Below are 22,150 nucleotides of genomic sequence, written 5' to 3' on the forward strand. Positions count from 1 at the left end.
TCTCTTCCAGGTCATTGATAAAAATGTTAATTAGCGAAAGGCCAAGAACCAATCCCTGCAGAACATAACTGAAAACACACCCACTCAATGAAAATTCCCCATTAACAATTATATTTGGAGACCTATCAGTTAGCCAGTTTTTAATCAATTTAGCGTGGGCCATGTTAATTTTATATTGTTCCAGTGTTTTAATCAAAATGTTGTGCTGAGAACTAACAATGACCATTGGAATCACAATGGGAGCGTTGTTCTTCATATAGTAAGTGCTATATAACATATAGTCCAAAATATCAGGCCCTAGATATTTCAAATTGGGCACCTAACATTAACAGACTCTTGACTTTACTCTCTCTGTACTTCAGTTCCCCATCTGTAAAAGGGTATAATAATACCACCTTACTTCACATGTGTTCTGAAAATAAATGTATTTGTATCTGTACAGTACTCCAATGCTACAGTGATGAGCACCATAAAAAACATAAATAAATTAATAATTCTGATTTCAAAGCAGGGTTTGTATAGTGGGCAAATAAGGCTGAGGATCACACACTGAACACATTTTAATAGCATAACAAAACAATTCTTCACTTGTCTCTATGTTCAGATATTAGCACATTTGAAATTTTAATCATAAAATAGTTTCTCTCCCCTTGTCTGGTATTTTTTGAAAGGGCATGAAAGTGAGCGGGTTCAATATGAGGGTCTGATTCTCCCTATTGTTTACTCTGGAGCCAGAAAGCATCACAGGGTTTATATCTACTAGACTTTTGAGGGGCCCTAGACTGGTTCTTACATTTCACACATGCAAAGCCTAGAAAGAAGGAGTGGTCAGTGTCCAGACTACAAATGCAGTAGGTGCCTTGAGTTCCCTGATAAGAGGATGGAGCTTGGCTGTTCTCAGTGGTGGCAGATGACAGAACAAGGAACAATGGTCTCAAGTTGCACTGGGGGAGGTCTAGGAAACACTATTTCACTAGGAGGGTGGTGAAGCACTGGAATGGGTTACCTAGGGAGATGGTGGAATCTCCATCCTTAATGGTTTTTAAGGCCCGGCTTGACAAAGCCCTGGCTGGGATGATTTAATTGGTGTTGGTCCCGCTTTGAGCAGGGGTTGGACTAGATGACCTCCTGAGGTCTCTTCCAACCCTAATCCAATAATTCAAGGCACAAATTCTAGTGAGGGCAACCCTATGCAGTCCCGTCCACCTATACCGTCTCTCTTTTGGATGGTGATGTAGAGAGGAGACCACTAGACCGGGGATTAGGCAGGGCTCACTCTGACTCTTCCTCTGGCATTTGGGCAGGATTCATCTACCCTTGCGAAAGTTTTCAAGCATTCAGCTCAGCTCTCTCCATGAGCCCAATCCCCAGCTGTGAGCAGCGCCCGCCCACCTACTCTCCTCCATTACTTTAGGGGTTGTTGTAGTTTAATCCCACACTCAACAGCCGGTTCTGGTTTCTAGAACAGGCCTGCACCAGAACCCTGCAGCCAACCACCTCCGGAGCCACAGCGCACGTCCACCTCAGCGAGGGAAGCCCGGGGCCCTGCTCCACCTCACTCCCTGCCTAGCGGCCGCAGCCGCCCGGGAAGGCGGAGGCAACGGGCGGGGACCTCTCCGCGCCGAGCCCGCGGCCCTGACGGTGTTTCCGGGTGCGGGAGCCGGGATGTGCGTCCGGGTTGGGTTGGCTCAGCTGCGCGGCTTCCTCCCGCCTCCCGGTCTCCGAGACGGAGCCGCAGCCGCAGCCGCTCAGCCTGCAGCGGCCCCCCAGCTTCCCAGGGCCAGCGCCTCCGAGCGGGTCTGTGAGCCGCTGGGGTGCAGCGCCGGAGGGGGCGCGGAGCCGGGTGCCGGGTTCGGGGGGTGGGGTCGGGCCCGCTGGGATGCCGGGGGGAGCGCGGAGCCGGGTGCGGGGTCGGGGTGGGGATGGGACGGGAGGAGACGCGGGCTGGGCGCGCACGGCTCGGCTACTCCGCGGGGATGTGTGGGGGGGTGTTGCTGCCGCCGGCGGGGCAGGCAGCCCCTGCGGGGTCGGGTTACCCTGCCCCGGGAGGATGCTACGCGGCGGTGGGACTGGGCGCCCGGGGCTAGCACTGTGCGCGATGGGCAGGGCCCCGCCTGCAGTGCAGTTTGGGCGGACGCGCTGTGGTTTGGTTACCCCGGCCGGGGCGCTGCGGCCGCGGGCTGGCTTGTCCTGGCCTCAGCGGGGAAGGAAAGTGGCTTGTGTGGGGGTGCTTGATTTACCCAGGGAAGGGAAGCGAGTGAGTGTGGAAATGCCCTGAAAAGAACAACATCGGGAGGGGTTAAGGAGGCAGCATGTATGAGACCGGCTGGGATCATCCTGTTCCCTTAAGAGCGGTATTGCTGCAATGGGGAAGCGTAGGGATTATCACAGTTACACTTGGGACCAGCCTAAGCATCCTTTAGAAAGCCAGTGTACAAGCGTTTTGACGCTACAGTTTTGTTTGTGCAGACACCTTGACAGTTCTCCCAGATAAATGTCTTTCCGTATAGAGTATAAGCAGTGACTGAAAATGACAAGACAGCTTCCAGTGTCTTCAGCGTACTTGGAATTTTAGCTATTCTTTGTGATTATTCCCTAAAAAATTTCCACTGCTTGCATCCGAAGAAGTGGGTATTCACCCACGAAAGCTCATGCTGCAAAACATCTGTTAGTCTATAAGGTGCCACAGGATTCTTTGCTGCTTCCCTAAAAATGTGTATATATATGTGTCATAACTATATTTACTACACTAAGGCTACGTCTATACTACCCGCCCGGGTCGGCGGGTAGCGTTCGACTTCTCGGAGTTCGATATATTGCATCTCATCTAGACGCGCTATATCGAACTCCGAACGCGCTCCCGTCGACTCCAGAACTCCACCACCACGAATGGTGGTGGCGGAGTCGACGGGGGAGCCGCTGACTTTGATCCCGCGGCGTCTGGACGGGTGAGTAGTTCGAACTAAGGTAGTTCGAGTTCAGCTACGCTATTCGCGTAGCTGAACTTGCGTACCTTAGTTCGACACCCCCCCCCGCCCCCAGTGTAGATCAGGCCTAAGTGGTACTTAAATATTTACATGCAGGGGTGCTGGAAATGGAAGAACTAAAGAGCCATCCCTTCACACTTTTTAAATGTGGGGCATGCCCCCTATTTTGAGAACCTGAACTCAGAAGCGGCACAATGCCCCCGCCCCTTAGCCCCTGACCAGATCTGGGTGCTGTAACAACAGACGCTTTCGCTTAGCCCGGCCACCCTTCTGTCATGTCAGGGGGTGGATGCTGGGCCAATTTTGAGTGGCATTGCAAACCTGTGCACTGGGTCACAATGCCACGTACTGAAATTTGGCCCAGCTGCCCCATAGTCATGATGGAGGGGCAGCCAGGCCAAGCCTGGCCCCCACACTTTTGCAATCTTTGTGGTGCCACTGCTTACATGGATGAGAAGAGGGGAGGGCATCAGGCATTCCAGCTTTGCCAGTGTGTGGCCTTGGACAAGTCCCTTTATCACTCTATTTTCCCTTCTGTAAGAATAGGGAAATACTTCTCACAAGAGGTACTTAATACTATTGAAATGCTAGTTATTCATTTTATAATATCCAAATATTGCAAAAAGCAGTGCTTTCATTACTCATAGGAGACTACACATTTTATGAGTGTAAGTTCAGGTTTGTTCACCACAACCCTCTGCTAATTTCAAGTGTATGTGAAGTACTTGTTGCAACCTCAGAATGAAGCATGTTCAGAACATGTTTAACTTTAAATTTTTTCTGTGCTTTCATGTTAGAAATTTAGTTCATGCAAGAGCTGCACATTACTAATAATCTGTCTGTGAGCTTTGCCCATGTACACTAGTAATTTGGTCCTGTTTACAATTATGGAAATTTGCATCATTGCCATTACACTGGTGTAAACTCGTAACAACGAGGTGCTGCCCTGGAGCAAAGCTGAGTTTGCAGTGGTGCAGCTTATTTTGGTAACATACCAAAATTACCTTGATTTTTTTTTAAAACTTTCTAAAGGGGCAATCTGTGTATAGTGGACAATGCCTAGCTCAGTGTGGGTGCTAACGGAATACAAATAACAACTCTCACATGGGTTTACATGGTAATTATTCCTTAATCACTTCACTTTTGATTTGAACTTTGGGGAGAAGACATTCTTCAAATTCAAGTCTGACTTCAGTTATTTTTTTGATATAAAATAATTCAGAATTCCCTAATATTTTTAAGGAAGAAAATACAAAATTGAGAAAGCATAGAAGCTATTGTGAAATAAGTGCGGTATCATGATAACATTATAAACATTGTTTGAAAGAAAATTCTGCTTAATATAAACCTGCTGTACAAACATGACAACACAATCCCACCTATTCTTTTTAAATATACTATAATAAATAACTTGCATCTTGGTGAACACTTATTACCATGTCAAAGGATAAGTAAACAATTTCAGTGCCTAAATTTGCCTGAAAGTGGTATTTGTTCATTCTCTGGAAAAGAATTGCTATTCAGACAGATTAACAAGCATCAATATAAGGCATGTGGCTTTGGAATCAAAAACTTGCTAATTGTATAGTCAAACATTTCCTGAGGAATCCGTATGAGATACATATGTGGGTATTAGGAGCAGAGATAGGGGAAATAGATGTAAATTTAAGTCCTAATCCTGTTCTCATTGAGGTCAATGGCAAAAGTCTAAATGATTTTATGGGAAGCCGTATCAGGCCTGGTATACCTATTAGAAATTGAATCTGAGGAGTTTAAGCTAAATACATCTCTTGTAACCAAAATGCAGGTATTTGCATAATAGAATGATATGATTCCCCCATTTACACAACCTGCTGAGACCAAAAGATCTTTTTTCTGTAAACTCTCATTTTAGGCAGGTCTTGGCTTGGAGGCTGCCAAGGAGAAATCCTGTCAATAGGATACCACAAATTCAGTTAAATTTCTAACTGTAAAAACAAAAGACACCAAAAACTCATGTATTTGCCTTTGTATATTTTGGATGCATATTTCTTCCTTTTCGTAAGGCAATACACTGTAGAGTGTGTATTTGCCAAACAGCAGATTTGTAAAGTTGCTTAAGACTAATAGTAGCTCTAATTTCACAAGCAGCTTGTGGCACATAGCAACATAACTTATTTTCAGAGTTTACACAAAGTACATGTTTTAGAATAGAAATAATGCTAAACTTTTATCATCGTTTGTAAAAACAGCGTGCTTTCAGTGCTGCCCTGTTGTTGTTACTACTGCTGTGTATTATTTGTATCATGGTAGTGCCTAGAAACCCAAACAGAGATAGGAGCCCGTTGTACTAGGCTTGGTACAAACATAGTAAGAGACCATCTCCGCCCTTAACAGTTCAATCTAAATAAGCAAGACAAACAAAGGAAGTATTTTTATTAGGGTTGTTAAGCAATTAACAAATTGTGACTAATTGCAAAATTAATCGCTCTGCTAAACAATAATAGAATACCATTTATTTAAATATTTGTGGATGTTTTCTACATTTTCAAATATATTGAGTTTAATTATAACACAGAATACAAAGTATAAAGTACTCACTTCATATTTATTTTTATTACAAATATTTGCACTGTAAAAAACAAAATGAATAGTATTTTTCAATTCACCTAATACAAGTACTGTAGTGCAATCTCTTTATCATGAAAGTTGATCTTACAAAAGTAGAATTATATACAAAAAAACTGCATTCAAAAATAAAACAATGTAAAACTTTAGAGCCTACAAGTCCACTCAGTCCTACTTCTTGTTCAGCCAATAACTCAGACAAACAAGTTTTTGTTTACAATTTTCAGGAGTTAATGTTGCCCACTTCTTGTTTACAAAGTCACCAGAAAGTGAGAACAGGCGTTCACATGGCACTGTCGTAGCTAGCATCACAAGATATTTATGTGCCAGATGTGCTAAAGATTCATATGTCCCTTCATGCTTCAACCACCATTCCAAAGCACATGAGTCCATGCTGATGATGGGTTCTGCTTGATAACGATCCAAAGCAGAGTGAACTGACGCATGTTCATTTTCATCATGTGAGTCAGATGCCACGAGCAGAAGGTTGATTTTGTTTTTTGGTGTTTCGGGTTCTGTAGTTTCTGCATTGGAGTGCTGCTCTTTTAAGACTTTTCAAAGCATGCTCCACACCTCGTCCCTCTCAGATTTTGCACGGCGCTTCACATTCTTAAATCTTGGGTCAAGTGCTGTAGCTATTTTTGGAAATTTCATATTGGTACCTTCTTTGCGTTTTGTCAAATCTGCAGTGAAAGTGTTTTTAAAACAAATGTGCTGGGTCATCATCCGAGACTGCTATAACATGAAATGTGGGTAAAACAGAGCAGGAGACATACAATTCTCCCCCAAGGAGTTCAGTCACAAAGTTAATTAACAGTATTTTTTTTTTTAAACGAGCCTCATCAGCATGAAAGCATGTCCTCTGGAATGGTGGCCAAAACATGAAAGGGCTAATGAATATTTAGCATATGTGGCACATAAATACCTTGCAATGCGGGCTACAAAAGTGCCATGCGAACACCTGTTCTCACTTTCAGGTGACATTGTAAATAAGCAGCAGGAAACAGTAGCTCCCATAAATGTAAACAAACTTGTTTATCTTAGTGTTTGGCTGAACAAGAAGCAGGACTGAGTGGACTTGTAGGCTCTAAAGTTTTACATTGTTTTATTTTTGAGTGCAGTTATGTAACAAAACAAATCTACAGTTGTAAGTTATACTTTCACGATAAAGAGATTGTACTACAGTATTTGTATGAGGTGAATTGAAAAATACTATTTCTTTAATCATTTTACAGTGCAAATATTTGTAATCCAAAATAATAATATAAAGTGAGCACTGTACACTTTGTATTCTGTGCTGTAATAGAAATCAATATATTTGAAAATATAAAAAAAATCCAAAAATATTTAATAGAATACCAATAGAATAACAATGTGATTTAATGGTGCTTAATTTTTTAAATCTTGATTCTTTTTTTTTTTTGAGTTAATCACATGAGTTTGCTGCGATTAATTGACAGCCCTCATTTTTAGTCCTATTTTATAGATGGAGAACTGAGGCACAGAGATGCAAAGTTATTTTCCCAAAGTCACACAAGAAGTCTTTAGCAGAGCTGGAAATTGAAACCAGATCTTGAGAGTCCAGCCCAGTGCCTATTTACAAGACCTCTTTCTATTTACAGTATTTTCATGAACATATTTACTTCAATTACAGATTTGGGAGATAAAATTCATGCTCCTGAAGTAACTAGAGGTTCTCAGCTGCAGAGATGTTGGAGGAGGATATGGAAGTGGCCATCAAGGTGGTGGTGGTAGGAAATGGAGCAGTTGGGAAGTCCAGTATGATTCAGAGATATTGCAAAGGAATTTTTACAAAAGACTACAAGAAAACTATTGGAGTAGATTTCTTGGAGAGACAAATTCAGTATGTATTCAGCAGATGTCATGCTACTTCTGTCTTTATTCCCTTAATGCTGTTGTGATTATTAGCAGGCATGTGGAGATTTGGAACTCGAACTATCTCCTAGACTAAAGACTGGGGAATTTTTATTTATTTTTATTTTTTTTACATCTTGTTCAGAGGGCTAAAAATGAAGCATATGTACAGTAAGTGGATCACTCAGTTTTCCACACAAGTAGAAGATTTATAATTTTGAAATAAAAAATAAAACTGACTTTCAGACATACTTGATGACTTTTCTAAGAGGTTTGTATATGTTGAACTGCTGATTTTTATTTGCATTCCTTGTTTTTAAAAGAAGGAAACATTTGTTATAAGCTATGTGCTTAAAAATGAAAGCAGGAGTTCAGTATGTAAAATGGTTTCAAATAGCTGTTTCAGACTCTTAGATTACTGGTAGTGTAAGCAGATGATATCTAATCATATTTAAAGGAGGGGAAGATATTAAGGTAATGAAAAACATAAGTTCACAGATCACCTAAGTAAATAAATAAATGTGTTGAAGGAGAACTGTCCGGGAGCATAGGTTCTCTTTGCATTTTTTTTTTCCTTTTTTAAGACACAGGATTTACAAAACCCAGTATGAATTTTAAAAAACATGATTTTTGTCTCTTTGGGTCTTTGAACATTTTATGTACTATTGGAAATTTGAGCTCAATGGCATTGCACTAGATCACACTAGCGAAGGAGAGACTGAGACTAGTCCTTTTCTTCTCTGTCCAAGTAGAATGAAGTGCAAAAAAGTAAACTGTATCAGTGATGAAAATTTTTTTTTCTTCTCATCCAAAATACATTATAAACAAGAGAAATGTTTTTAATACATGTGTGCTTTGTTTTGAGTGTCTCTTTAGTCTTGAGTCTCTGTATTCAGTGTGTTTAATGAAACATTTATTCCATTTATTTCAGAGTTAATGATGAAGATGTCAGGCTGATGTTGTGGGACACAGCAGGTCAAGAGGAGTTTGATGCAATAACTAAGGCCTATTATAGAGGTTAAAAAACCCTATATTTTACATCTTGGTGTTTATTTAATTTTTGTAGGTAACTTGAGAAAAATGTAATACAGTTGGCCTAACCAACTTTCTTTTTTTGAATAATAGGGATGTTTTATATGTAACAGCAATGTGAAGACCAGTTCAGTTATTGACACTATTCCTCTTTTTTCAAATGGGAGGGAACCTTTTCAGATTCTTTAGTATTTATTCCCAGACGTGCAGTATATCTGACTTCATTAAGTGCCACTGAATGCGAAATTCACAGAGCTGCCATTTAAATAGGATAGAACATAATTAGTGTAATGGCTGGATAGATTTCTGACACCAGAAAGAAAGTGTGTGCGGGGGAGAGAGAAGATTTGGTGTCAGAACCTTTTTTGTATATGTGTAACTAAACAAGTCCTTCCAACACCAGAATTTATCATGGATAAAAAAAGAAAAAAAAAAACTAAGCTGGAAAGCGGAAATAATATACCTTGCTCCTATATCGCACTCTTTAAAAGTAAGTCTGTCTAAAGTACTTAATGTATGATGATTTAATGGACTTTTAAAAGAATTCTGGTGAGCCATAGCACTCAGTGGAAAAATTGAAAGACATTGACATAGACACCCCTAACTAAGCTAGTTGAATGGGAAACAAAGGGAGATGAAATTTAGTGTTGACAAATACAAGGTAATGCACATTGGAGGGAATAATTTGATCTACACATACACTTTTCTGATTCTAAATTATTTGTATCAGCTGGACATCACTGTGGACACCTCAGTGAAGACCGCTGCCCAATATGTAGCTGTGGTCAAAAAAGCAAACGAGATGATGGATATATAAAGAATAGGATAGGGAATAATATGGAAAATAATACAGTGTCATTATATATCTCAGTGGAATGCCCTTACCTGGTATACTGTGTGTAGTTCTTGTCACTGTAGAGGAAAAAAGAAATAGATGTTGAAGATGGGCGATGAGAATAATTAGGATCATGGAAAAATCCTCAGATCGGAAAATTTGGGCCTGTTTCACCTTAGTAAGAAAATGAATAAGGGGAGACCTGAGAAAAGTATACACAGCAATGAATGGTTTAGAAAACCTAGATTGAGACCTTCTACTTGCTGTCATACAATAACAAAGGGATATTCAATGAAACTGAAACTTGGAAAGTTCACATTGATTAAAGGAAATATTTTTCCACAAAGTGCCCATTTAGATATCTGCCACAGGATATTCTTGAGGCCAAGCAGAATTCACAAAAATATTAAATATTTATGTAGGTAACAAGTATCCAGCATTATAATAGTAACTATTAAACAGAAGTTTTGAAAGGAATATAAACCATCAAGTATTTTCCTGTGTGTTCGAGCTTCCTGGTGACTTTGGGCCACTGGATAATCAAAAGACCATTGACGCAAATTTTCAGTAATGATTGTCAGCCACCTTACAAGTAATGCGTTCAGTAGCCGATTGACAATCCATTGGCACTACCATCACAATAGCAAAAGAGTTGCTGCCACTGTGTATAAATGCTGTAAAATTGTAAACTTTTGGTCGTTTCCTTCAAAACAACATGAGGGAAATGTGCATGAATTAGAAATTAACTTTTTTTAAAGCTCTTTGAGAAAATTGTTGGTAAAACAAAACAAAACTCTGAAAATTTTAACTTTTCAAGCAAAAAACCTTCAAAAAACAAATTGCTACAGCATTTTCACCTGAATTTGTAACCTAAATGTAACAAATATCAGAAGTAGATGGCATACTTACAATATGAAGTATCTTTACAGATATTAAAGATTACCTAGGTACGTATATGGCCCTTACTGTAGTATCTGAGAAGCAGGGCCAGCTCTAGGTTTTTTGCAGCCCCAAGCAAAATAAATTTTGGCTGCCCCCCACCAGGGTTTTTTTTTTTTTTTTTTTGGCTTTTATACGTTTGCATTTTGCAGTTTTGTTTTGACTGTTTAAAATTTTAAAAAAATGAAAACAGAGAATCTGTAGTTTGTTTTATTTCACTATTTCCTACTAGTGTAATTTTAACATTTAATTTTAACAAAACCCTCCCACCTGGCCCAAATCTTACCTTGCTGCGGATCTGGCCCAAGGTGGATTCAGCTCCTGTCACCACTGCGGCCAGGGGTTGGGGCCGCTGCTGGATCTCAGCCCTGCTCATCCTTGGTCTTTGCCTTGGCCCTGGCATGAGCTGAGCTCACCCCGGGCTGCTGTTCTGCTCCCCTCTCCCCTCCCCTGGCAGGAGGCGGTGCAGAGGGGAGGAGGAGGAGACAGAGGCGGGGACAAGCCAAGGAGGAGCAGCCCACCCGGGCGCCATGTTCCCCCAGTCCTCTGCAGCCAGAGCAGGGCTGCGCTACTGGCTCCCGTCTGAGAGGTGGGGGTGGCAGCTGACCGCGGGAGAGCAGCAGGGATAAGCCGAGGAGGAGCAGCCCGTCCTGTGCATCTGGGGAAGGGCCGCGCTACTGGCTCCCGCCACTCTTCCGCGGTCAGCAGTCACCCCCCCTCCAGGCAGAGCCAGTAGCACCGCCCTGTCCCGGCTGCAGAGGACGGACTGCTCCTCGGCTTGCAGCGGCAGGGACAAGCCGAGGAGGAGCGGCCCGTCCTCTGCAGCCAGGCAGGGCCGCGCTACCGGCTCCCACCGCCCTTCCGTGGTCAGTGGCCACACCCCCCCCCCCAAGGCGGAGCCGGTAGCACGGCCCAGCCCCAGCTGCAGAGGATGGGACGCTCCTCCTCGGCTTGTTCGCACCACTCTCCCGCGGTCAGCGGCCCCCCAGCATTGTGCCGCCCTATATATTTTGCCGCCCTAGGCACCTGCTTGTTTAGCTGGTGCCTATAGCTGCCTCTGCTGAGAAGCCTCCCGTATTAGTAAAAATGAGCAACTGACAGACCCCTCTCTCTCTCCCTCCCTCCCCATCTTTCTCTGCCTGCTGGAGTAGCTTGAAAGGTAGCAGAATGACAACTATCTTGAAGAACGGTATTAATGACCAAAATAAGATGACAGTCTATTAATCTTACTTTAAGGCTCCCTAACCATCATTTTGACACAATACAGTAATAAAACTCTGCCCGTCTGAAGTAAAATGAAAAGCCACCGTATCCCAAATATCTTTTTATAGGTTTGTCTTTATTTTTCCCTTACTAAATTGATAATTATCTTTGTTTTTAGGAGCCCAGGCTTGTGTGCTTGTATTTTCTACCACTGACAGGGATTCTTTTGAAACAATCCCTACCTGGAAGGAGAAAGTCGTGGCTGAAGTTGGAGACATCCCCACGGTGCTTGTGCAGAATAAGATTGACCTCCTGGATGATTCTTGTATAAAGAAGTAGGCATTTCATCATATTGTCTTTTGAAATCAGAGGATTTATTGCAGTCTTTTATTTTTCAAAATCTATGGGAGTTGATGGTGAAGACTCATGTAATCGTATGTTTGCTAAATTTCCAAACCTAGAGCCTAATTCTGTAACCACACTTGGATAATTCCACAAACCTCAGTGGTGCTACTCCCATGAGTAAAGTTACTCATGTACTTATGTGTTTTCTAGATTGGGGAGTTAGTGCTCGCTTCAAGTTTTCTTTTTTTTCTTTTTTCTAAGCACCTTCAAAAACAAGCAGGGAACCCCGTAAATAGTTTGGTTGGGCCACAATGAGAAATTACTCCATTTTGTACTCAGCTGTAAAATATGCCTTCTCTGCAGCCCAAATTTTACGGCAGTTGTTAAACTCAGTTGTAGCCCAACCACGTTATATACTGAATGCACACAGTTCCCAAACAGTGTTTAAACAGATTTTTAAAATGTGCCTTTACAGATTTGCTTTTGTTTTTTCTTCTTGAAATTGTTCTTTCATATACTCCTGTTTTTATCAAAGTACTGTATTTCCATATTATAGAAATTTACAACCCATTAACATCCACAAACTCAGTCACTCTCAGCTCCCTCTTCCCGGGTCTCTCCTCCGTAGACTGAGTTGTCAATTCATTCTATTCCACGCTCTTCCCTCACCCAGGAATCAAACTCAGAAATTGCAACTCGCATTGCCCCCAGCATCGACTTTCTCTACTCCTATTTGTGCCTGTGGAGTAAGTTGAATGACCATGCTGAATACTTCTACTATTAATTCAGTCTTCCCTCCTTTAGTTCTGCAGTTTTCCTGGTCTAGCTAAACTACTTCTCCCTCTCATTGTTTCCTACACTGACTGTCCTCCTAAAGCTCAACTTCCCCTTCCTTCACCCACACAGGATATTACTAATTTTCAAAGAGAAAATAAACAAGATCAAATGTGACCTCCTGTTTCATCCATGTCACCAACACTGAGGTTTCTCACCTCTTTTACTTCTGTAAACCTTCCTCTTCATCCCTTCCCACCTCATGACATCCCTTGTCCCAGTTCTCATGCCCTCCCTCAACTCCTTAAAATTTCATTCTCATGTTTTCCCCTCACAATACAAACAATGTGGTCTCCCACTTACTTTAACAAACCCCAAAAAACACCCTCATCCCTTTCCAGCTACTGCCTTTCATCTCTAAACTCTGCCTCAGGTTTATTTTTTCCAGCTCTTTGGTCCCTTCCAATTTGGTTCCCTTCTCTCTACTCCAGCAAGACAATCTCTAAGATATTCCTTGTCTCTCTGTCCACACTACTAAAATTTTTCATTCAGGCCCTCCTAATCTGCTGTCTTGATCAGTTGGAACCTCCTTCCCTTTGGCTTTTATGACACCATCTTGCTACTGCCAGGGAGGTTTTTTAAAAACATAATCAAATAGTCGTGAAAATGTAACAACTCCAATTTGAAAAGAAATGCTCCAACAAAACATCTCATTGTTAAAGTGGACAGGTCATAAAGCGCAGCTATCTCCTCACCTGATCTTCTGACTAAATTTAATTCCAAAGAATTTTGTGTACAGTATTGATAAACACTGGCATAATATACAAATCAGTATTTACAAATCTTTCTGTTGTGCAGTGAAGAGGCAGAAGCATTGGCAAAAAAGTTGAAGTTAAGATTCTACCGAGCATCAGTGAAAGAGGACCTAAATGTAACTGAAGGTAAGAGATAGGGCAAATGTAGGATTTTGTCCTATCCTCTGCCATGTAGCATTGCACATCTGTGTAGCCTGGAGACTAATCCACTGGTTTTATCAGGTTTTTTTGGCCACTTATTTCATGGCACTACACTGTAGTCACAGAAGGAATAACATCTTACATTTGATTGTCACTTCATACAGTTATGTAACATTTTTTTCTTTACTTTGTAGTTCTCTTCCATTTTTCTTCCACACTTAAGGTAAAAGTAAAAATTTCAAAAGTGCTTAAGTGATTTAGGTATCTAAATCTTATTGGCTTTCAATAGGAATTAGGCTCTGAAATTTTTACTGATAAGGATTAAATTTATGGATTCCAAGTTGTTTAACAGTGTACAGTTGAACTTAATTGCTGAAAAACTTTGAACATGGATGCAGTTGTATGTTAGTAATGTCATACCAACTTCTATAATAGTGCTATTTTTATGCATAAATTCAGTTTCATAATAGTAATATATTCCAGGCAGTGCCTTTCTGGGGCAGTTCTGGCATTCTGATTTAATCTCATTTCTTATATCACCAGACAAGATCCAGAAGTGCACTACCTATTTCTCCTTTTCACTTAGATTTTCATTCTGGAAAACAAATTTGCAAGGGAAAAATAAACGAATTTAAAAATCCACCTATATGTGCATTATTAAAGTAGCTTACTAAACAACTGCAGATAATTGTTGATACCATGTATGGTTTCTGAAAATTCCCACATATAGTAGACTACTCACAGTCCTATTCTCATCAATGTAGCAACAATTAAATTAGTACTGAGAACAGTCATTGCCCAATTTTTTTTTAAATCTTGGTTTACATGATTGCTGTTATTTTTATTATAACACTTGCCGTAAGACCTATGTGTAGTAAATGCTTAAAGATGCTGCCTTATTTTAACAGTATTTACAAGTTGTAATCTTTATGACAACATGTATGTGCCCATTCACTGCAATATAAAGCATAACAAACTATATTTGGTCCTGATCTTGCAAGTGACTCTGGTTAGACCCAGGTGGAAGTTAGTGATGCTCTGTAGGGGTACGGCGATCTGCCCACATGGAATCGCTTACAGGACTGGGGCCCATAGTATCAAATCAGGTGCTTATAACTCAGCTTTGTTACCAAAATGAATCTCTAATACTAAGATGAGCTGATATATTATGAAGCTTTGCAGAGATGTCCATGTGGAGATCCCTATTCTCACACTTTGATAAGTATCTTTTTTGTATTTCAGTTTTTAAATATTTGGCTGAAAAATATCTTCAAAGGCTCAAACAACAAACAGCTGAAGATCCAGATGTAGTACATACTAGTAGTAACAAAATTGGTAAGTATGCAACAATAAACTGCAGCAAGTCAGTATTTTATGCTGATGAAACCTACTATTAATTACCTAAGGATCTGATCCATCTTCCATTGGAGTCACAGGGAATTGATTTCAGGCTCCTAATTAGCTTTTTTCTACCTTACTATATTGTCTGTTATCCTTTTGTAATATAGAAAAACTAATGTGCTAACAATTCTGGACAGTGTTTGTGAACTACCCTTTTTATTCAATTCTTGGGAAGAACATTGTAAGGACTTGAGAATGGATGTTTCCCTGACACTTGTGGGTTTTTTTTTGTTTTTTATTTAATGTAATTAGTGTTAGTCATGCTGGAGCAGATATACAAGAGACTCACTGTGAAAAGATCTGGCATTTAATGAGAAGGGCTTTGTAAACTTTGCCTTTTGTAAGGAAACCTTGAACTTTAGTTCTTTAAAGCCCTTTTGAGTCAACTGATTTTTTTTTAAAGCCCTCTTTTATACTACCCTTTTCCTCTCCTTTATCCCAACAAAGTTGCTAATTTAAAAGCCCTGTCATGTTTGTTTATTGTACTACTCAACTAAGCATAAGTTTGTTGCTGTGTGATTAGCATCTGGGTAAGGAACTGGACAGTAAACCTCACAGTGGCATATATTTAACTCCAACTGGCTCTAGTTCAGAAACATAGCTTATTGAACTCTATCTGTAAGTGACCACAAGAATAAATAACTGTTCAGGAATTCAAGAGCTTGTGTTTGAGATGTATTACTATGCATTAGTAAATGCTTTGGCTTAAGATTCAACATATAAAAGATATAAAGAGATTCACAGAAATTGCTGCTTTTTTTTCTTTAAATTATGTAGGTGTTTTTAATACAGCTGGTGGAAGTCATTCGGGCCACAATTCTAGCACACTTAATGGTGGAGATGTCATCAACCTTAGACCAAACAAACAGAGGACCAAGAAAAACAGAAGTCCTTTTAGCAGTTGCAACATACCTTAGAACCACTTTCGAAAGGAAAAAGAATGACAGTCATTTGGATGAAGTTGTGCAATTAAATACGGAATACAGCCAGCTATAGAGGTATTTTACCAGTGCTCTAGCAAACCTTGCACCTACAGGATCTTTGATAGATGGTGGATTTAAATAATATTGCTGTTGCAATATTTATTTTGTATGTAAAGCGAGACCCCGGTGGCAAAAAAAAAAAAAAAAAATAGAACCATTATTGTCCCTATGCGTTTTTTTTGTTTGTTTTTTTTAAAATTGGATGAGCTTTTCCTCTTTGAAGGAATGATGTACAAAGCTATGTAATAGGTTTGGCTGAATGGTTAAGCATATTAAAAAGGTAAGCATAGTGCTTACAAGTATTGGTACATAATAATATGACCCAAGGTGAAGTTGCTTCCTTCCAATTACATTTACCTGCAAATTTGATAGAAGAGTGGTATTCAACCAGGACTCTGAAAAGTAAAATGAGAAGGAAAAGGCAGACATCATATTTGTCAGATTACACTAATACATATTCTGGCAATTTTATTGGTGCAATAAGTTTGTATATTATATGAATGTTAAGTAAGGCATGCACGTAGATATTTGTTACAAGTACTCAGACTACACGAGAGGATACAGTATTGGATTACAATAGCATCCTTAAATTTTTTTTCACTTCTTAAAATTTTGCATTTCAAACTAGGCTTTCCAAAGGAGTTCTGTTCATTAATTAACTCACTACACTTTTTGGGCCTTAAAGCTTATGTTTAAAAAGAGATGTGCCAAAAACATTTTTTCCTTTTTATTTTGTAATGCACTACAGATATTTTTGTAAAGTTTGTTTGTGTCAGTCATCATAACAGGGTAAACAAGTAGTATTGTTTCTGATACTATCAGTCAGCTAAATGGAACCCATACATTTTCAATTGTATTCCTGTCCAAAAATATATTGCTGACATCTAATATGGTCATGTAGCATGAACTATGAAAAGTATGTTGAATTTGCAGAGTGGGATGTCAACAAAATGTCATAAGTCCTATTGAGAAATTCCACGGTAGTTGTAAACTGTGTTCTGGAGGATCCAACAAGTTGTAGATGAAGACTAAATCACACATTAAACTAATGAGACCCTCTTTAATGCTCTCTCATATTCAGAGTTATGCTGCTGGTTAAAAACCTAATTCTGCAATATCAGACCTAAGGGGTAAAGTTTTCAGAAGTGACTTAGGGCTTGCCTACATGGTACACCAATACGCATTAGAGGGGTGTGATTCCATATGACCCATATTCCTGCTAGCATGAACTAAAAGTTCCCTATTGCACATTAACATAGACATGCAGTAGGGAACTTCTAGTTCATGCCAGCAGGGTTTTCATGCGCAAGTTAGTGCACAACACACTGTTGCACTTTGGAAATGACATCACTCTAGTGTGCATTGCCACACTATGTGGACATTCACGCATCTAAGTCTAACTGAAAGTCAATAGAACTTGTGCTTCTAAATCACTAAGGTGCTTTTGAAAATTTCACCCAGCTCTCTCAGAGCATGCATTTTAAAAATATCATTGTTTGTTTTTGTATGGTGTCGTATAATTTTAATTTTCTAGGATTTTCTATAACAAAGCACTGCCAGGAACAAATGCAAAAATATTCTGCTTTAAGGTATTCAGAATTTTAATAGTTTTTAAAGGGATGCATTAGAGTGAAAATTACATGACCTGGAGCTGTAAGTATTCAATATAGATTGCTACACAATTCTTATTGATAACGGATTTTCATTATACCTTAATGGGTTGGTTTAATAGTTATACTTTCAGTTTAGTTTCTTTCATAATTTTTCTACTTTTTCCCCAATACCATGGGAGAATTTCTTGTCAAGTAAACATATAATGCAGTAAGTCTGCACTCTTGTTAGTACATGTTGGAGGAGGGACTTACCTTTTCATTAATTCATATAATCATAATTTGTTAATTTCTGAGACCTGAAGCATGAAAACTGAAATGTACTCTTGGTTCACCAGTCCCACATGTTGGTAAACTGTGTGCGTGGTGATACTTACAACACTAAATAATCTGAAGTGCTGTGTTGTATGTTAATATATTTCCTGTGAAGTATCTCGTTTCTGTAACAAGCTGTTGCTGCATCTCCCATTGCTGGCAATGAGATGGGCATCGAGGCTCTCAATCCTCTCTTCTATTATTAAAAAAAAATGGTTCTTATTGAAGTGTTTCTTACATACTCTGTTAGATAAAGGCCTTTATTTTTTAAAAGTGCATTTAATCATTGTATGGATGTATAAATGGGGCCAAATCTTACCTCTTGTCAATTTCATGAGTAAGATAGCAGGATTTGGTAAGAAAGAGAATCAATCTCATACATAATGAGACATCTCAACATTTCAGGAATTAAGTAGAGTGTATATTTGTGCAGAATTTTGTCAAACTTTTTTAATGTTGAAACTTTTACATTATTCCAGTAGCCTGCCAGTTTTACGTTTTTTAAAAAAGCAGGACTGTCTATAACTTCAGTTTTTGCCTTATTTAATTTTGTACAAAGTACTGAAGAATAAGAGCCTTTATTACACATAATTGCCATTTGTACTGCTATGTTTTTCTGTCATTATAAACCACTTTTTTCAGGATTGGAAACTTGACAAAAGCATCTATACCAGCTGAAACTTGTCAGAATTACCAAATCTGAGGGAAGTTTAAATGTATTACAATGAGACTACTTGCATGCTTAAAGTTAAGCACATCTGTAAGTGGTTGAAGAGTCAGGTAGTAAGTAGTGTGGTTATCCTCCTTCCCACCTCTCACTCTAAGGTGGCTCTTCTTTTAATGTTTTAACTTTGTGGACAGTCAGTTTCCAATATGGCGGGAAGAGATGAAGAATGCAACAAATTGACATTTGGGTGATAGTTTACTGTGCATTTGTGCTAATTAAAAATTTAAAGGATTTTAGCATACAGATATGCAGCAACAGACTAGCAAGTTGCAGAGTTCCTTGGGCACTCAACTCCTCAGATGTAGTTTCTAACTTTTGGATGAATAACAGACATATTTAAATTATTAGTACTCCTACAGCTCCATATGATTAGTTTTTAGTATAAACTAATGTTACAAAAAAAGAAAAACACATTCATGTGCACTCTCAATTAAAATATTTTGGAGAGAGTGTGGTTTACTCTCCAAAACTATAACATACAGAGCTGGTAACAAAATGCCATGAGTGCATTTCATTGTGACGATGTTGTAGAAAAAGATGCGGTTCTCTGTTGGAAACCTGCAGCAGTGGGTTTACATACTGTATCGTGAACAATTGTTCCCATCTCAACAAATTTAAGTTCTGTTCTATAGGTACAGTAAGAGCTAGGCTAACTGCATTCCAATTACATCTGGTGACCTCTCTTGCATCTCTGCACTGGGTGTCTTACTGACTGCTGCTGCCGTTAAAAGGAAAACTTCAGTAATTAGTTATGCCTTAGCTAAGTGAGTGTTTACTAAACTAGTGTTTACTATACACTACAGGAGCAATTTTTTGAAGCATCTGTTACTATTTCATTGTGTCCATTCAATGAATGGGCTTGCTTTGTTCAGTTAGGCCTGCTTTTTAATGATACTTTTCACTAGGGGATGCTATTTGATATGAAGTAGGATGGCTATGATTCATTTTCCTTTGGAAATAACAAAGCTCTGAGTTGCAAGTTCAGTCATTTTAAATTTTGTTTTGGTTAACCCAGCTTAACTTTTTTAAAAATCATAGAATTTATAGCTTCAGAGCTTTCTGATTTTTTTCATCGTTTCCTAAAGGCAAAGCTTATCCTTTCAGTCCAAATGTGCATCACCATATTTTCAAGCTGATTTCCTGGTTCTTGTTTTATTACACTTAAACTTGTTTTACTCTTCTTTGTAATTAGTGATTTGACTATAGCTTATACTACACTGTAGCTTTTTTGTCATTTCCACAGATTGTATCTTTATAGTAAAGGGAATTCAGCAGTTGAACACGTACTGCTCAGCGCTTGTGCCTGGTTACAGTGCATAGTGCTCAGTGAACATGCACTTTGAACATGTTAATTCATAAGTCTGATAGCTATCAGTTAATCAGTAATATGAGAATTCATTATTTGCACTGGTGAATCTGCTTGTGGGTACTCATGCTTACAACTACACAATATATAAGCTTATTGTATTTCAATGATACTACCAAAAACTGCATCAGATTTCTAAATGTGTCTATACATTTTTGCTCAGTAAGATGAAGAACAATTATGGTCCAATCAGCTTGCCTAGTTTCATCAAATTGCCTTTACTATATTGCTATAAGGAAAAATCACTTGTACTGATCATTAATATGTTCAGTAAAATCTGAAGGGTATAAATTCAGGCTGTACTGTATTGTATTGTACTCCTAATACCTAATCAGAATTGGTAAGAAGAATTAACGAGTCTTGCAAGAATAATAAATTTAAGACTTCACACATTATTACAGAAAGATGAGAAGTCTTTCAAACAATTACAATTTTAAAGGTTAATTCCTCTTTGTATGATGGGAGAGACCGTGACCTAAAAGCCAAGTGAACCTTATTTAGGTGATACTAAAAATAGTCTCAGTCTCAAGTTACCAGTAGAATTAGGGTAATACTGATATATTATATGTCTAGTGAGCATTCCTCCTCTCTCATTTGAAACAACAGACTACTGACTAAACTTGGTCAAAATATATTAAACAAAAAATTAGTTTGGGCCAAATGGGATATTTCTCTCATCACTAAAATAAAAATCCATTGTTACTAATAAGTGACTTATCTAAGTTGCATATTTCTATGAATCTGAATGGTTAAAACAAATCAAATGTATAACTTTTTATCACCATCATGTACCCAAGTAAATGTAATATACTTATTTTTTTATAAATTCATGTCAACATGACCTATAGTTAATACTCAAACAAGTGGAAAAATAAATGTTTCAAAATGAATACTTTGTGTACGCTATTTCTATAAAACCACTGAAAGTTAATTTTAACCATCTGTTTTAAGTGATGTTTTAGCTGTGTCACAGCAGTTTTGTAAACATTACTTACTTGAATACTGTTTGGACTGCATAGCATATTGCTGCTTCTGTAGGTACATTAAATTGTTGAGACATCAAACTGCTAGAAATTGCTATACCCCTGTGGCTGTGTAACCAAATCTGCATCTCCCTAACAGTCCCATGTGAAGCAATGCACTCCAGAGTCTGGTGTGACTGATTAAAATTAATATACTGCCAACAGTGGAGAAAAAAGGTAGTTGTTATAACCATCTTAAAATGAACAAGTTTAGGAAGAAAATCCAATAGAAGCACCACCTCACCTTATTTTTAGATAGTAGAAATTCTGTGATTAGACTGGGATAAGACAATCGGCACAATGGAGGGGCTTAGATCACCATTTTAGATCTAGAAGCCTGTGACTAGTGGTAGACATTTGGGGATGTCATAAACAGATAGTTAAGGGTTAAGGTCTCTTTTACCTGTAAAGGGTTAACAAGCAGTAACCTGATGAACACCTGACCAGAGGACCAATCAAGGGACAAGATAATTTCAAATCTCTGTGGAGGGAAGTCTTTGTCTGTGTCCTTTGTTTGGGTTGCCGTTCTCTCTTTGGATTTAAGAGAGACCAGACATATTTTCCAGGCTCTCCAAGTTTCCTGAAGTATTTTCTTCTATTCAGTATAGTGAGTATTAGAAAGGCGGTTTAGTCTTATAATTAATTTCTACATTTGCAATTGTGTGTCTGCTGAAGAAATTCTTTATTTTTGTTTGCTGTTACTTTGATTATTCTGAGGAAGGAAAGGGGAGAGGGAATCCCTCTTTATTTGAATCCAGGTATTTCTCCTAAGGACTAGGAGAGGGGAGGGGGGAAGGAGGTGGGGGAAATGGGTTATTTCCCTTTGTGTTGAGATTCAAGAAGTTTGGATCTGTGTTCCCCAGGGAAAGTTTGGGGGAACAGGGAGTGTACCAAAACACTATATTTTTTGGTTGGTGGCAGCTTTACCAGATCTAAACTAGGATTTTAGTTTAGAGGAGTCCATGCAGGTCCCCTTCTTGTGGATGCTAAAGTTCAAAGTGGGGAATAAACCTATGACAGGGGATAAGAAATGTTAGAAATAGAACAGAAGGACATTTGATTCACAGAAAAGATGAGTGGGTCTGTCAGCTCCACTCAGATATCTTTAGACTGATATGAGGTGAGCTAGCTGCTGAATCCCTGCGTGTTTTGAGCCTCCAGAGACTGAATATG

General features: G+C 39.0%; 1 protein-coding gene across 5 annotated transcripts; it reads left to right on the top strand.

Moving 5' to 3' along the window:
- The first annotated feature begins 1,447 nt into the window (after positions 1 to 1,447).
- On the top strand, positions 1,448 to 18,757 carry RAB23 (RAB23, member RAS oncogene family). 5 transcript variants are annotated; one of them, XM_039532136.1, is made up of 7 exons: positions 1,448 to 1,531; positions 7,249 to 7,458; positions 8,401 to 8,486; positions 11,657 to 11,813; positions 13,456 to 13,538; positions 14,796 to 14,888; positions 15,732 to 18,757. In XM_039532136.1, the coding sequence occupies exons 2-7, from the start codon at positions 7,304 to 7,306 to the stop codon at positions 15,869 to 15,871; spliced, it is 714 nt and encodes a 237-aa protein (XP_039388070.1). In that variant the 5' UTR covers positions 1,448 to 1,531; positions 7,249 to 7,303; the 3' UTR covers positions 15,872 to 18,757. The 5 variants fall into 5 exon arrangements, with proteins under 5 accessions (XP_039388070.1, XP_039388068.1, XP_039388069.1 ...); XM_039532134.1 differs by having other exon boundaries at positions 1,454 to 1,651; XM_039532135.1 differs by lacking the exon at positions 1,448 to 1,531 and adding an exon at positions 1,661 to 1,797.
- Positions 18,758 to 22,150: the final 3,393 nt, after the last annotated feature.

The sequence above is a fragment of the Mauremys reevesii genome, linkage group 3 (genome assembly GCF_016161935.1).
Source record: "Mauremys reevesii isolate NIE-2019 linkage group 3, ASM1616193v1, whole genome shotgun sequence".
NCBI lineage: Eukaryota > Metazoa > Chordata > Testudines > Geoemydidae > Mauremys > Mauremys reevesii.

Excerpts from the sequence above, each read along its gene's own strand:
- RAB23 (XM_039532136.1), top strand. The coding sequence starts at position 7,304 with ATGTTGGAGGAGGATATGGAAGTGGCCATCAAGGTGGTGGTGGTAGGA. Across the intron at positions 7,459-8,400 it reads TTCTTGGAGAGACAAATTCA|AGTTAATGATGAAGATGTCA; the intron begins GTATGTATTCAG and ends CATTTATTTCAG. Across the intron at positions 8,487-11,656 it reads AACTAAGGCCTATTATAGAG|GAGCCCAGGCTTGTGTGCTT; the intron begins GTTAAAAAACCC and ends CTTTGTTTTTAG.